Source organism: Armigeres subalbatus, chromosome 3, assembly GCF_024139115.2.
Source record: "Armigeres subalbatus isolate Guangzhou_Male chromosome 3, GZ_Asu_2, whole genome shotgun sequence".
Lineage (NCBI taxonomy): Eukaryota > Metazoa > Arthropoda > Insecta > Diptera > Culicidae > Armigeres > Armigeres subalbatus.
The window spans coordinates 85,433,662-85,450,337 of NC_085141.1; the positions used below are offsets into that span (position 1 = coordinate 85,433,662).

General features: G+C 41.3%; 1 protein-coding gene across 1 annotated transcript; it reads right to left on the reverse strand.

Moving 5' to 3' along the window:
- Positions 1–3,413: 3,413 nt before the first annotated feature.
- LOC134220759 (RNA-binding protein spenito-like) lies at positions 3,414–4,578 on the reverse strand. The gene is made up of 2 exons (XM_062699865.1): positions 4,303–4,578; positions 3,414–4,023 (listed from the first exon to the last, which is right to left on the reverse strand). Exons 1-2 carry the CDS (start codon positions 4,409–4,411, stop codon positions 3,671–3,673), a joined length of 462 nt encoding a protein of 153 aa, XP_062555849.1. The 5' UTR covers positions 4,412–4,578; the 3' UTR covers positions 3,414–3,670.
- Positions 4,579–16,676: the final 12,098 nt, after the last annotated feature.

Sequence of the window (16,676 nt, forward strand, 5' to 3'; positions counted from 1 at the left end):
AAGTCAAGGACGGCGTTCATTCCCGACTGCTGAGGCCGCAGTTCGACGTTGGAAAATTTCGGATTGTCCTTGAGAACGGGACGTCGTCAACAGTCGTCGTCCTGCTCATCGGTTTTCACCCACACTTCGATCACTCCCAGCGAAGTCAGTCTTAGATACTCGAACGGCCGTCGTATGCAGGAACGGATACAGGAACAATGGAATGTGGGCCTCCAGGAAAACGCACCGAGTTTCCGGATGGGACGCAACACACTGCAGCAGAGCTAAGGCGTTGCAAACTCGGTTCGATTGGTGTGCAGTTAGCGTAGTCGGATTGATCAATGGATAGATGTTGATGATCTCCTGCAGCAGAGCCGCGGTTGCTCGAAACTGTGCAACAACATCGACGCCAAGTCCGGAACCGATTCACCCTTCTTGCTCCAGATCCCGCAAAGCGGTTTTACGCGGATTAGATAGCTCGTTGATCCATTGGATTGTCCTTGAAAAAGTTTTATAAACTGAAGCTGACTAGGCGTGTCTCATCATTCGAAAAATTAGAATTACTTCCTCAGCGATAGTATCTTAGGCTGCGGCACCGCCACCGAACAGACATCAGGTATTATCTATATCCAACATTATTAGGAAGCCGCCAAAATAATTAGCGTAAGTATTGTTTTCAATACGTAGATAAAAATATACTGAAAGTTGCCCAAGGAATTTCTTTTGATAGAATTCCTTTGCGTACACGAAGGATTCGTTTTCAATTTCCTTCGGAATCCCGAACAGAATCCTTTCGAAGAGAATCATTTTGAGATCCCGAATGGAAACTCTTTGTGACCCTGAAGGAATCCTTTTGTGAACCCGAAGGAATCCTTTTGGGATCTTGAAGCGAATCCTTTTCGGATCCAGAAGGAATCCTTTTGAGATCCAGAAAGGAATTCATTTGGGATCTCGAAGGCAATTTCCTGTTCCGCTTCTTCAATCCTGTTTCCTGAAGCTTGAAAAAAGCTTGAATGCTGATTTTCATTGGAAATGAAGGAAAAGCAGGACGTTTAGTAATCGACATCCACGCAGCGTTCTTTCAGCACTCGTGAAGATGCAGGTGTGCCTGAAAACGTCGCGGCTACGATGTAGAGTATTTACTTAAGTAGTAATTACTATCGGCAATACCACACTTGTATGGACGGGGTTTGCAGAAGCTCAAAGCTGCTGTACAAGGGTATCGGGTTTTACAAAATACGGAACGCTAAAACAGGAGGAAGGGGGTCAATTTGAACGTAATAGTTCATTCAATAAATAGAATATTCCTTACAAAAAGTGTTATTGGCGCATAAGGGACTATCCCTATATTGACTACATATGCGTGTACTATGGGTTATTAATAGTTTCAAATACCTTCAAAATGACACATTTTTTTCACAATCTGTCAACAATAGCCACACCCCCGTACTCCCTAATCAGTTCACGTGGTATAAAAATGACCCTGAATAAAATAATATTTGAAGAATAAAATTTGGTAAACAGAAATATTCGTTTTATAAATCTCAAAAGCATGTTTCCCATTCCCAATGGTATCCTGATTCCTGATATTGTCTTATCGCTGTAGCCTCACTTTATTCTCCAATTCCGCTTACGACATTAATATTATTAAAATCAACTTTAAATGAATAATAAATAATAATAATAATGATTGGTTGGTTATTTAGTTGATTGGTTGTTTGATTGGTGATTGGTTGGTTGCTTGATTGGTTGATTAGCTGGTTGGTTGTTTGATTGCTTGGTTGATTGGTAGCTTGCTTGAATTGTTGGTTGGTTGCTTGACTGGTTGATTGGTTGGTTGCTTGATTGGTTAGTCGGCTGGTTAGTTGATTAGTTGTTTTGTTGGTTGCTTGGTTGATTGGTTAATAAGTTGATTGGTAGCTTGATGGAATGATTGGTTATTTGATTAGTTAGTTGATTGATTCGTTGGTTATTTGGTTAGTTGGTTGCTGCTTGATTTGTTAGTTGGAAGAATGGTTGATTGGTTGGTTGCTTTTTATTGATTCCTTGATTGGTTGGTAATTTGGTTGATTGGTTCCTTGACTGGTTGATTGATTGGTTGGTCGGCTCGTTAGTTCATATGTTGTTTTGTTGGTTGCTTGATTGATTGATTAGTTGGTTGGTTGAATGATTGCTTGATTGATTGGTAGTTTGCTTTAAAGGTTGGTTATTTAATTGATTGATGCTTGATTTGTTAGTTGGTAGAATGGTTGATTGGTTGGTAATTTGGTTGATTGGTTGTTTGGCTAGTTGATTGATTGGTTGGTCGGCTGGATAGTTGACATGTTGTCTTGTTGGTTGCTTGGTGGTTGATTAGTTGGTTGGTTGATTGGTTGCTTGATTGCTTGGTTGATTGGTAGCTTACTTGATTGGTTGGTTGCTGCTTGATTTGTTAGTTGGTAGTATGGTTGATTGGTTGGTTGCTTGATTATTGGTTGGTTACTTCATTGTTGGTTGGTTGGTTGACTGGTAGATTGGTTGGTTGCTTGTTTGTTAGTTGATTAGTTGTTTTGTTGGTTGCTTGGTTGATTGGTTAATAAGTTGATTGCTAGATTGCTTGATTGGTTAGTTGATTGATTGGTTAGTTATTTGATTGATGGGTTGGTTGGTCGGGGGCAGCAGTTACTATGTCCAAGGGCTTGACGATACCTCCCCAGGCCATCTGCGAGTTGTGGCGCCTGCCTAGGATGTGATGGGGTTCGACAGTATGCCTTGTTTAACCTCTATAAAAGCTGCATGTATCCGCAAGTAGGTTCCGCGAAAGCGACCGTGTGCCGCTCAAAGCGCACAAGCCCAAGTCCTGGGGTTAGGCGGGACGCTAAACAGCCCTGACATGACGGCCCTCCGACGAGACAGGAGGTTTGCACAGGCCCAATAAGCCGCCTTTAAAAACAACCATTACGAACGACATAGAAGATAATACGACTCGATACAATCGGCAACGACCTAGGCGACGAATAAAGGATCACGATTGGAAGCTTGGAACATGGAACTGCAAGTTGCTAGGCTTCGTAGGTTGCGACAGGATAATCTACGATGAATTACATCCCCGCAACTTCGACGTCGTAGCGCTGCTGGACAGGGTTGGTTGGTTGCTGCTTGATTTGTTAGTTGGTAGAATGATTGATTGGTTGGTTGCTTCATTGTTGGTTGATTGATTGATTGGTTGGTAATTTGGTTGGTTGATTGGTTGCTTTACCTGTTGATTGGCTGGTCGGCTGGTTAGTTGATATGTTGTTTTGTTGGTTGCTACAATGGTTGCTTGGTTGCTTGATTGATTGGTAGCTTGCTTGAATGGCTGATAGCTGGATTAGTTGTTTGGTAACTTAATTGGTTGGTTATTTGGTTGATGGGTTGCATTACCGTTTGATTGAATGGTTGGTCGGCTGATTGGTTGATTAGAGTTGTTTTTTTGGTTTATTGATTGGTTGATTAGTTGATTGATTTGTTGGTTGTTGCTTGATTTGTTAGTTGGTAGAACTGTTGATTAGTTGGTTCCTTGATAGTTGGCTGGTTGCTTCATTGTTTGTTGGTTGCCAGATGGTCTTCCTTCAGTCCCTCCTCGGTGAGGTTGTGACATGTTCGTTTCAACAATTCTGTCGAAAAATCGCATGGCGGGAATGAGTAGAGCACACCGGTTGCTTCCGTTTCTTTATTGAGTAAGCGATATAACGCCGGCCGCTTCTTTCTGCTCCAGGTAGGACACGAGATTACGCAGTGGACGCGTCTGAACGCTGGCATCATCCGACGATGCTACCGATGACGTCGATATGCGCTTCTGCACATCTTCCAACTTGGGTTGATCGAGGCGTAGTCGCTGAGTAATACGAAGGTGGTGTTTACCTTCCTCGTCCTTCATCAGGCTGTCCACTATTTCGTTGTCTCCGTCCGTTAGGTGCAACTTGGCGGGGAATAGTGAACTCTTCAAAATCAGCGCCCGTTGCCAGACTGTGGTAGATTTCCGTGCCACTTCTGGTAATTCTTGCATTCGATAACATGCCATTCCTACAAGAAGACGAATCAGAATCAGCCGGACTGCGTCGCTTCGGTGAACGGGAACGAGATCTATCGATTCCTGGTTCACGTGATCCAGAACGACGGCGTGAATCATATTCGCCATCGGCTCCTGATCGACGCCATTCATCATTGTCCCCGTGGTGCGGTGGGCCATCACGATGAAAACCGCCACGGAAACCACCACGTCCGCGGAACCGTACGATGAATTTTCCTCGTATGATGCACCGCCTTCCGGATATTCGTAGTCGGGGCCGCGACGATACTCACCGCCTTCCTCAAAACCTCCACTGCTCTTCGAGAACGATGGTGTTGTTCCGTTATCAGCAAAATCGATACGAATACGACGATCCGGTGCCCCTAACAGGAATCCACGCATTTCCTTCACAGCAGCCGTAGCAGCATCAATAGAATCGTACAGAATGTAGGCCTGGGTGTCCCCTTTGTTATATTCGATCTTTTTGATGGCACCAAAACGGTCGAACTCACGCTCATGTCATGTTTTCGATACGGATTCAAGACAAAATTTTCAAAACGACTTATCTGCTTTTGTAAACAAAGATTCAAACGACGATTTGAAGAATCGGATAGCTCTCCACGCAAGCCAGCACCATCAACAGGTAGCGGAAACCTTCATCTACCTATTGATGGTGCTGGTTTGCGTGGGAGAGCAAACAGATTCGTCAAATCGTCGTTTGAATCTTTGTTTACAAGCAGATAAGTCGTTGTGAAAATGTTGTCTTGGATTAATATTTACGCACGATGCAAAACCGACGACGTCGCAAGGTGAGGGAGAAAAACAAACAGACAAACTGTCAAAACGTCAAGAGGGGTAAGTCAGCGCTCATAAAATATTTATGTATAATGTAATTCGTCACCCACGAGGGGTATTTTCTTCAAAATGAAGAAGAAGACATGGTGCCCGATTTTTTGATGGCTTTGTACCGGACATTTCGGTCTATGTATTCGTCAATGTTATCACAGCTATCTAGAGAGTGGGAGGTTGAAAGTTCGTCCCTCGAGGACACGTGGTTCATTTTTCGCAAATTTAGTATCAATTTGTCCAATTCGGATACATGAACTGTGGGCATATGCGCAGCCAAGCTATTAAAAACAAAAAAAAACTTTTTTTTACGGCTAAGTTGCTGAATAATGTGCAATTAACAGAATTGAGAGGTTTGAGTAAAATGCCTTCAACGTGTCAATCGGTGAGCAGCAAGCCATGACGTGTACACGCATCCACGGAGAGTCGCTGTCATAATTCCGTTCCAGCCATTTAGGGCCACACATTTTGGCGATCATGCCAGTTCATTTTTTAGATCCTGTCGCTGATTTCATGTTGAATTGTGAAGAGTGATATATTTCAGTTTGCAAAATCACAAGGCACGTCTGGAAGACCGTTGGAAAGGTTTGTGGTTTGCGAAAGCACAAAACTCGTCTCGAAGACCGTTGGAGAAGAGTTTGTGGTGGCGCGTCTGAAAGGCCGCTGGAAAAATGGTTTGTGATTTGAAATACCACAAGGCTCATCTGGAACCGTAAGAAATCGATTTGTGATTTGCAATACCACAATGCGCGTCTGGAAGACCGGTGGAAAATGGTTTGGAAAACTATAAGGCGTGTTCGAAAGGGGGCCGAAAAATGTATTGCAGTTAGTGAGGGTGTGTTACTACAGGGTGTCTGCAAATTATCCGTACAGATTTTGATAGTTTGCTTCTACAAAGCAAAAACAGACAATAATGGACTGAATCGGTAGCTATATGGGCATAACAACTCAGCAGGCTGTAACAGATGTATATTCTGAGAACACTGAGCGTCATTTCATGTATAAAAAAATAATTCTTTGTGAATGCTTTTTTTCCGGTTTTCCGAACAAAAAGGAATTACCTTCCTACTCACCCGATTTGGATTGAATTTATCATTCGGTATGGTCTATCTTGAAATCAACAGCCATCAAAACACCGAACATATTATCGAGACATTTGAAATCATGTCACAATCTTCAAAAATGTGTGAAAAGTGTCTGTATCGAAACGTGCGGCCATCGTGATTTTTTGCCAACACGATCGAAGGCGTACAACTCAGTATACAGGGGTCATTTTAATGTGAACAAATTCAGCGTGGTTTATGTTTGTTATGCTTGTTCTTTAATTTATTCCAAAAAATATTTAAAAATTTGTCTTGTTGTACGGATGATTTGCAGACACCCTGTATAAAATGCGTATGGAAGACCAATAAGATTAGTTTGGAGTCCCCTCCACCAAACCCTCCGTCAGTCGCCGGATGCGCAGCCTATGCGGTGGCGTACTGGTGAGCCCCTTTACCGTTACGATTGCACGATGACGACTGACAAATTGTTCTTCTCGTTTCCCGAATAAATGGCAACCGAACAATGCAACGATCATTAGAGTCACGACACGGTCAAATGAACACAATGGGCTCACGGTGAGATGAATCAGAAACGACAACAACAATGAATAGGGATACGGCAGGTATTTCCGTCCATCGTCGTAGGGGCTAAACCAACGAAAGCAACGTACATTTGCTAGAACTCCACTATAGCAGAACGTTTCTCCTGAGCTTACGATTTGGTACGCATGAGTTTTACAAAAAAGCGTCTCTTTTATTGGTTTTCGAGACTATGACGAACAGACGAAAATACCTGCCGTGTCCCTAATGGAAATATCTAAAAAAAGGTTCTGTGTGGATTCTGGATGCAGAATACCACAGTAGATCTTGGCACAGTTGCGGTTAGGTAACACAGAGTATATACCAAATAAAGCTAGGAGTAAAAATTAAAAAAATGGAGTTATTAACTAGCAGTACTTGTAAAAAACGTCTCTCATTTGGGTATAATATCCCAGATTTTGCGCGTTTTAAATTAATGTCGTTTGCAAAGCTCGTAAGATTAACATTAATATGCTGAAGTTCAGATTGATGGCGTACTATACGTAAAACTAAAAGTTGGATCGAGAAGGTACGGATTTGGAATAGGTACGTTCCGATACTTCAAAATATCGATATTTGATTCGATGCGATAATCGAATCAAAGTATCGATAACATCGATATATTGGAATAAAAATATCGATATATCGGAAAATCATATGATATTTCAAAAATGAAAATGTTAAGAATATATTTGTTGTACACTCAATTTTTTTTTTCACGGTTGGTATTCTTTTATTTCCCGGTTAACCTGATTTTTCACACCTTTTTAAATACTTCCTGAATTTTCTTGGATTTTTTGTGAATTTTTTCATGGGGTTGACTCATAGTTTCATCAACGCTAAAGGTCGTAATCAACTAAAACCCACACTTGTAAAAAAATAACCGGGTGTAGTTATTCAATTACTATCGTATTACCTCTTTACAATAATTATTAGTCATGACTTTTTGCCCTTTCTCGTATACTAAGTATACGTAAAGGCTATATTAAGCTCTATCTGGTAAAAGGGAAAATGTCGCAGGAGAGAATTTTCTTCATCGATTTTCCCTCTTATGAAAAAAGTGACTAGCAGAGGATTAATTTGCAATTTATCTCCTCAGAATGCAAGTTTGCATTGTTTTCTTTCGTTCTGAGGTGATAAACCGCAATAGAAATCCGCTGCTTGTCACTTTTATTAAAAAGATGGGAAGTCGACGAAGAGAATTCTCTCTTGTGACTTTCACTCTTATTCCAGATAGAGCTTATTATGATCGCTCCAAAAACAAAACTTTTTATAGAAGGCCCGGAGACCCATAGTGTTATATACCGATCGACTCAGTTCGACGAATTGAGATGACGTATGTCTGTGTGTGTCTGTGTGCACCCATCCAAAAAAAACGAAGCAAAAGTGTCACTAATTTTTTATGTACTTATCCTAAACCTATTTGCTTGCACAATCCTGTCCCATTGTTTAATATTGAAAATTGGCCAGATCGGACTATGGGCTCGAAAATTATGGCCAAAATACTATTTTTCGTAGAATAATTGCGTAAAAAAATATCACTCATTTACCGATTTACACTCAGGAAGTTGCATTCGACGTAGAATACTCTCCACGGTGCCCCCCACGGTAGACCGTTATTATAAAATAAAAATGTCCATCAAAACCAAGTACAGGGCTCGATTCCTGTGCTAATTCTGCACCTCTGGACCAATTTTTAAAAAAATCCCTAGAAGGAATCTCGAGAAATCTTGATTTGAAGTTTTTAATTAAGAAATTTCAAAATAATCTATATTTTAATTCAATAATATCCCCAAAATACCTTCAAAGCCATCCAAAAAGTGGTCCAAGTTGTTTTCAATCAGTTTGCATTTGTTGCCTTTATTACAATTATAAATTTTTACAACTGATTAAGCTCACCAAACTGACTTAGGTATGTTTTTTGTATGGCTTGAACCCGTCTATCTTCAAGAATGCTACCTCTCGTTCAGAACCATTCATGAATTCACGTGCAGGCTGCAGATTCTATGTTGAATGTCATTCAGATTAAATTTTGTATTTTTTTATTGTATTCACAAATGTATTCGAGCATCAGAAGTAAATATTGGAGTATGGAAAAAAATGATTAAAAAAACCAACAGCTTAAATATTTGTTTAAAGTAGTGTAGTTGTTTAGCATTATATAACAGGTTAGATCTTCGTCAGATGCTATCATATTCTGAGATTTCCCCGCAATAGGATCATCGGACCCTCCTTAGCCGTGCCCTCCTTAGCCGTGCGGTAAGCCGCGTGGCTACAAAGCAAGACCATGCTGAGGGTGGCTGGGTTCGATTCCCGGTGCAGGTCTAGGCAATTTTCGGATTGGAAATTGTCTCGACTTCCCTGGGAATTAGGTATCATCGTGTTAGCCTCATGATATACGAATGCAAAATGGTAACTTGGCTAAGAAACCTCGCAGTTAATAACTGTGGAAGTGTTTAATGAACACTTAGCTGCGAGGCGGCTCTGTCCCAGTTTAGGGATGTAATGCCAATAAGAAGAAGAAGAAGAAGAAGAAGAAGGATCATCGGACTGGTAATGACTCCAAAGATGGCGGTAAGGAAAAGCTACTTTTAAAAACACTTTAATAAAGAAACAAAATGAACCTTTGCTTATCTCCGTCACTACACATCTAGTTCGGAATTGTCAATACGAATTTAAAGTTGTTCGAGAAGCGCCATGTTGAGGAAATTTATGTCTGAACCAAGTACAGATGAGGCATCAACAAATCGCACAGAGTTCACTAGAATCCCGATGTTCCGGATTACGGCTTTACTCTGCTTAAACATTAACAATTTTCTAATTAATATTTCAATCAGCAGGTTCTGAATGATTTCAAAAAAGTGTACGCAGGGTACAGCTCTTTTAAACTCGAACATGGTTTTGAAGAATCAATTTATGGCTTTGCTAGCAGCTGGAAAACAGTCGCAGCTTCCATTCACGTCAAAGTACCATATCTTGAATTATCATGTTTCTGAGTTCTGTAGAGGTACCGGAATAGGTTTTGGCTTACATATCAAGCATGCTTTTTCTAGTCCGTTGATTAGAACTTTGACGAGATTTGGCAGCAAAGATCGGTTAATAAGTGCTGTGATCGAGTATAACAGTACTATTATCCTACACGAACTCTGGTTTTACTTCTCTCCATTATGAACATAAAAACTAAATTTAAATTAATTTCAACCTTTCATTCTATTAAACATTGGAAGCAACACTTTTACTAAACTCGAGCAAGTTAGCCATACAAAAACATACTTAAGTTAGTTTGGTAAGATAAGTCAGTTGTAAATATTTATAGTTCTAATAACGGCAACGCGTGCTTAAGGCCATCTTTGGTGTTGTGCAAGAGAATGGTATGTGGCGGCGAAGGTTGAAACAAAAGCTCGCCCAGCTCTACGGCGAACCCAGTTCCCAGAAGGTATCTGAAGCTGGAAGGGTACGATGGGCAGGGCATATTTCAAGAATGCCGGACAGCAACCCTGCAAAGCTGGTGGTTACTTCCGACTGGCAGGTTCAAGAAGAATTGAATTTGGTGATATTTTTGGATTCTTATATGGATTCTTTTGAAATTTCTTAACTAAAAACTTCAAATCAAGATTTCTCGAGATTTCCCCTAGGGATTTTTTTAAAAATTGGTCCAGAGGTGTAGAATTACCACAGGAATCGAGCCCTGTACTTGGTTTTGATGGACATTTTTTTTTATAATAACGGTCCACCGGGGCACCGTGATTGTTTCCTATTGAAAATTGGTCAGATAGGACTTTGGGCTCAAAAGTAATGGCCAAAATACTATTTTTTTATAATGCACGAGAAAGGCACCATTACCACTAGATGGATTAATCAGGGTTTTTCTATTATGATCTGAATCCAGTCTTCTTCTAGAGTGTGCTAATCCAACAATCATTGGCGGTGGCGTTTGTCCTAGTCCTAGTTCCGGTAACGGCCGCCGCGTTTTCGGCACTATTTCCCGTTCGCTCGAAATAATCAACTGAAGCTTCAAGAAATTTGCTGAAATTCCACTGAAATCGCTTCCTAATTTCTATAGTTAAGTTATATAATTCATCATGGAAACACGTCAAATATATAATTGAATTAACATAAGGATTCAATGACCAGCGACATGATAGATGTTGCACAACGATACAAGTGCCGAGTTGCCAAAACTATTTGTCATGGCCAGCGCACACTCAACACCTCTAAAGCATTGAAAATAAGGCATTTCAGATCAATTTTGAAGTATTTTATTTCACAAAATACAATGCAATTGATATTATTGTGTTACTTTTTTCTGTTTCAATATATCGATATCGAAAGCAAAAATATCGATATGACCGATATATTGGATGCAAAATATCGATACAAAAATATCGGATATCGGAACAAAAATATCGATATTCCGATATATCAGAAGTATTGGAACGTCCCTAATTTGGAATGGATTGGATTTGGATCTGAATTGAATTTGGATTGGACATGGATTGGATTTGGATTGGATTTGGATTGAATTTGGATTGGATTTGGATTGGAATTGGATTGGACTTGGTTATGGATTGGATTTGGTTGTCATTAGACCCGGATTTACCATACGCCAGTATTATTCTAAGCGCGAGGAATGTTCTTTCTTCTCAATAAATTATACAACATATGTACAACTAGTAATTCGTGTTACACCTCAAATGATAGTAAATAATAGTAAAAAATATTCGTTACAACAGATCAAACTCCAATATGACCTAATTTGTGTGTACTCAGTAACACAAACCTGTCTATAACATGTGTGTTGACCGTGTCCATTGGCCGAAATCCATCCATGAAAATGAATGCTCTTTTCATCAGTAGAATTAACTGTGATGGATTTCCTCCACGCCTAATTTTCGCAAAGCCGTCGTACGTTCGTCTCTGCATTGAGCACAAATTAGGTTTCTCTCTGATCTCAAACCGCATTCACAAAAAAAACATACATACCCACATTCGATCAATTTGTTAAGAAGCTTCTGTGCCATTTATCGTCAGCATTGCCCTTGTGCGGAAAGTGACACACCCATCGTTGCCAATGTCAGGAAGATTACGGCCACCACCGAGACTTTTGCGCCAGAAATCCCGATTGGCTTCCGTCGGCGTGCCCGGGACGGGGCGGAGAGAGCTTTGATCATTTCTCTCGTATCAATTAGATCCAATTTCCTTTCAAAAGCGGAGCCAATGTCGACTGGTGTCGTCCTCGTCGTCTGTTGTGCTCGTGGTGCTGCTGACGGCCCACCCGCTGAGGAAGGAAATGATATTTCCGCTTTGTTGGCACTTCTTTCTTGGAGATGTTGCGAGCCAGATATGAAAACTAGCTTTCTCCGTTGCGATGGATACCCTACCTACAGCAGGGAAGTACATGGGACGATAAGCCATCGTTAGTGGGAGGCTTCTGGTACGGTCTTCGTTGGATCTGTGGATGCTTTTTCCCGGAGTCCTACTTAGCGTATCATATCCATTTTCTATAAGAGGAAGGAGCTCAGTCACTGTTAGAATGAAAAACTGAAGATGGCATGAAATTTATTCCAATCGGGGTAGAGTTTGAATGATGAATGCGAATGAGTATCTTTCCTAAATTGAAGATTGGATTTAATTGGTAGAATTTAATAAATTTGATCAGCTTTTCGCTCATACCGAGAGAAGTTCGTGTCGTCGACGGCGGTGACTTGATTCGTCCATAGGATTTTTTACGTTTAATTTCCTTGGAATTGTCTTTGAATTTTCTTGGATCTTTTTTATTTTCTCGTGATTTTTCCCTGATTATTCCAAGAAAATTTTCTGAAATACGCAAGTACCTAATAAATTCTCCTGAACTTCCATTTATAATTCCTAAGGAGATCTACTAATTTTTTCTCGATATTGCTTTTAAATTCTAGGTTCCAATGAAGCTTAAAAGGATTTCTTATGAGTTACCATCGGAATTCTGATGAATTCTCAAAGAAATTCTTCTTACAATGCACCAAAAATTTACTGAATTTTCACGGGAAACGCTTTTGAATCTTCGCGAGATATTCTTCTGAAATTCAAAGGTAAACTTTTCTGAATCTCAACGGATTATTCTATTGATTTCACAAATGAAATTCAGTTGATCTTCTAAAGACAATTCTTTTGAACTTCCACCAAAAATTCTCTCAGTTCTTCCTCTTAGATATGGAGCTAAGCAGGTCTTTTAAAATATAGAGTTCAGATCACTTCTTGCTGTTGTCATATTCGATTTACATGTGCGCATAATCCATTTGAATGTGTTTGTGCCTATCCCCTCATTTATCATAAAGTCAGGTAGCAATTATTACGAAAACCTAATACAACGTGATATATTCTCATTTGCAATCTGCAACCACCCCATCAACATTTCCATAAACAACTGATCAAAGAGTTTCCATTTTGCATCAATACGGTTTGCGTTGCACAACATGATAAAAACAACAATCCTACAAATTATGTTGCGCAATATTTCCGCCGCCCGTGCTCAGGACCTCCGCAATATGCGTGCACAAAGCAAAGCCTCAAAAAAGCGAGCGTGTAATTATAATTGCGGTCTAATTACGTTCACCAAAGTGGCAAATGAACCGCTCCGCTGGTGTATCGTAATGGGCAAATTATTCGAGAGTAACCTTCCCCGAGGGGCAACGGATGTCTATTAAAAAGCATAATTAATCCTCACCATCGTTTGACTGGGCACCGGTTTCCGATTGGTGTTTTGTTGATGGTTTTTATTTGCCTTTCTTGGACTTTGAGGTGTAGTGAATGGCTTTGGTATCACTTGTAAAATAAAATTTTAGCAACCATCAATCATACGAAAGAAAAATTACTAACAGTTCTCTTTATTGAAAAAAATGTTTGAAGTAATTTTATTTCCCTGGATTAATCAGAAAAGACATCTGAAAATCTAACGAAAACCTGTCGCGCAAGACTTGCATCCGAAAAAATGGGGAGTTGATCTTCATTATGCGTTGGATTCGGAACTGGGACAGCTGGAGAAGTTGGCGATGAAATGTGTCCCATTTTTGTTTCAGCCTGTCAGGAACTTCGTCGTCTTTGGAGCAAGCTGTTAATCATAGGCGTAACTAGAGGGTCATGGCCTCAGCTGGTAAGGTATGCTGCTCGTTTGTCTCAATATGTGAAAATTAAACTGATTTCTAGTAATGGTGTGATATAGCCAATACGTGTCTAATTTTAATTTTCAATTTTCTAATTTCTAAATCAACTTTGCAGTTTTTGTATCTCTTTATATTTACATAGGGGGAATGACGGCTTTGGCAGGTTTTGTTCTATTATTGGCAGGGGTTTTTTTTATGACTGACTAGGCTCAAATTTGGCCTAAACATTCTTTGCATATCAAAGATTATTGTGGCCAAATTTCATAAAATTTGGTCGACAAAAATCCCCCTGCCAATAATAGAACAAAACCTGCCAAAGCCGTCTTTCCCCCTATGTATGATATGCGGAAAGCTTCTAAAACGTTTTAATAAAGGGACCGTACTTTCTTCCTGATTTGATGATAATTGTAACTTACTTACTTTTACTTATGAATCCTGTACACCTTCGGTGGTGCAAAGGGCCGACTTGAAAGATCTCCACCCTAAACGTTGCCCGGCTATCGCTTTAACCTATTGCCAAGTTAGATTTCGGTCGACTTCTTTTATTTCTTTATTGAGGCTTCGCTGCACGGAGCCTTTGGGCCTGCCTCTGCTGAGTTATCCCGCTGGGTTCCAGTCTAATGCTTGTTTACAGATTTTGTTTCCGCCCCTACGTAGAATGTGGCCGACCCAGCCCCACTTCCGATCCCGAATTTCTGTTGCTATCAGCCTCTGGTGACAACGACGATGGAGCTCGTTGTTTGAGATCCAGTTATGAGGCCACCAGGCCCGAATTATATACCGCAGGCATCTGATAACGAACACCTGCAGCCGTTGAGTGTTCTCCACTGATACACACCATGTTTCGCTAGCGTATAACAGCACAGATTTCACGTTAGAGTTGAAAATTAGGATTTTGGTGCGTTCTCTTATCTGCCTGTTTTTCCAGATATTTCTTAAACTCGCAAAGGCAGCCCTTGCTTTCTTGATCCGTGCGCACATGTCGATCTTGGTACCGCCATCTGACGCCATTTGGCTACCAAGATATTGGAAGCTTTCAACATTCTTCACTGGTTGCCCGGCTACTGTGAAACTGGAAGGAGTCACCGTGTTTACATCCAACGATTTGGTTTTGTTGACGTTGATGACTAAACCTGCCGAAGAGGAGCGCTCGGCAAGGTCGTTGAGCTTACTCTGCATATCAGAGCGCCGTTGAGCGAGGAGTGCAACATCATCAGCCAATTCGAAGTCGTTTAGGTGCTCCATGGTTATAGGCTGCCATAACAGCCCACGGTTTGGTTCATGGTCAATCGCATCTACCAGAATCTCATCGATTACGATGAGGAACAGTAACGGAGATAGAATACATCCTTGCCTCACACCAGCTACGACCTGGATAGGGTCGGACAAGACCCCATTGTGCAGCACTCTGCACGAGAAGGCCTCGTACTGTGCCTCGATGAGGGCGATGATTTTCTCAGGAACTCCCTTGCGTCTCAGGGCGCCCCACATATTCTCGTGATTGAGACGGTCGAAAGCTTTTTTGTAGTCAATGAATACCAAGTAAAGGGACTCTTGGAATTCGTTGACCTGCTCCAGAATGATGCGGAGCGTGACAATATGGTCCACACAGGATCTTCCGGCACTCTCCGGCTTGCTGCCGCCGGAGAGTCGCATCGATCTTCTCCTGAATCCGGGCTAGGATAATTTTGCACAGAACTTTGAGAATGGTACACAGGAATATAATGCCTCGCCCGTTATCGCATACAGTCAGGTCCCCTTTTTGGGCACCTTCACTAAGATTCCTTGCATCCAGTCGACCGGGAAAGTTGCGGTGTCCCAGATATTACGAAATAAACGATGCAGTAGTTGAGCGGATGTCATGGGGTCAGCTTTGAGCATCTCGGCTGATATGCGGTCGACCCTGGGGTTTTATTCGATTTCATGCTTTGGATGGCTGTTTGAATCTCTAGTAGTGATGGAGCTTCGGTATTGACGCGTGTTATACGTCGGATCCTAGGCAGATCATGCCGAGGTGGTGATGGCCTGGCTGGCACTTGAAAAAGTTGTTCGAAGTGCTCGAACCAGCGTTTCAGCTGGTCAGTTGGGTCGGTCAATAACTGATCATTCGCCTCTTTCACAGGTATCGTTGCATTCATCTTCGCCCCACTTAAGCGTCGTGAGATATCGTAGAGGAGGCAACTGTCCCCGGTTGCGGCGGCTCTCTCTCCTTCGTCGGCCAGAGAGTCTGCCCACGCTCGTTTGTCCCGTCGACATTTTACTTTCTTCTCAAGAGCCGCGTATCGTTGACGGGCCAAGACTTTGGCTCCTCTGGTTTTCGATCGCTCTATCGCGGCTTTGGCTTTTTTTCGCTTCTTTATCTTTCTCCAGGTCTCATCGGTGATCCATTGTTTCCTCTGGGTGCGAACTACCAGATTGTTCTCGCTGGTGGTGATGAAGGCATTCTTAATGGCGGTCCATTGGTCTTCCACGCTGCCACCTTCCGGAATATCTGCAGCACGCGTCTCCAGTTTTATAAGAAACACCTCGCCGTTTATTCAGAAAATTTACTATTTTCACCGGTGTTCCGTTGGTTCTGGATCTTCTGGAGGCCCAGCAGAAGATTTATTGGACTTAAAAGAGGTCCTTAATGAGAGTATCTATTCCCTTTATTATTTTCCTGAAAAAATCACGTTGATATCATTTTAATTGGCTTTAATATAACGGATTTTTGGACTGTTGTTTTGAGTGTTTTAGCACGTAGGAAGGTCAAAGGCTCCCCCAACCCCAGACCTAAGCGATTTCATCGCCGCGTACCCCGCGTAGCCCCATACAAATGCCGGACAAAACCTACAATGTTGCTCGAATTTTTCACCAAAGTGTAATTTTGAAACGCTAAATTCATTTTGAGGTTAGAATTGTTATCCAACATTATGCTACTCGAGTACTTCTGGATGCGCAAGCCTTAAGGTCTGAACTGGAGCATTAACATCGTTCTCATTCCAACATTGAAACAGTCAATGTACAGCTTTGAAGCAGCTAGGAGCAAATCGTCACCACCAGAAAGTAGACAAAAAATAG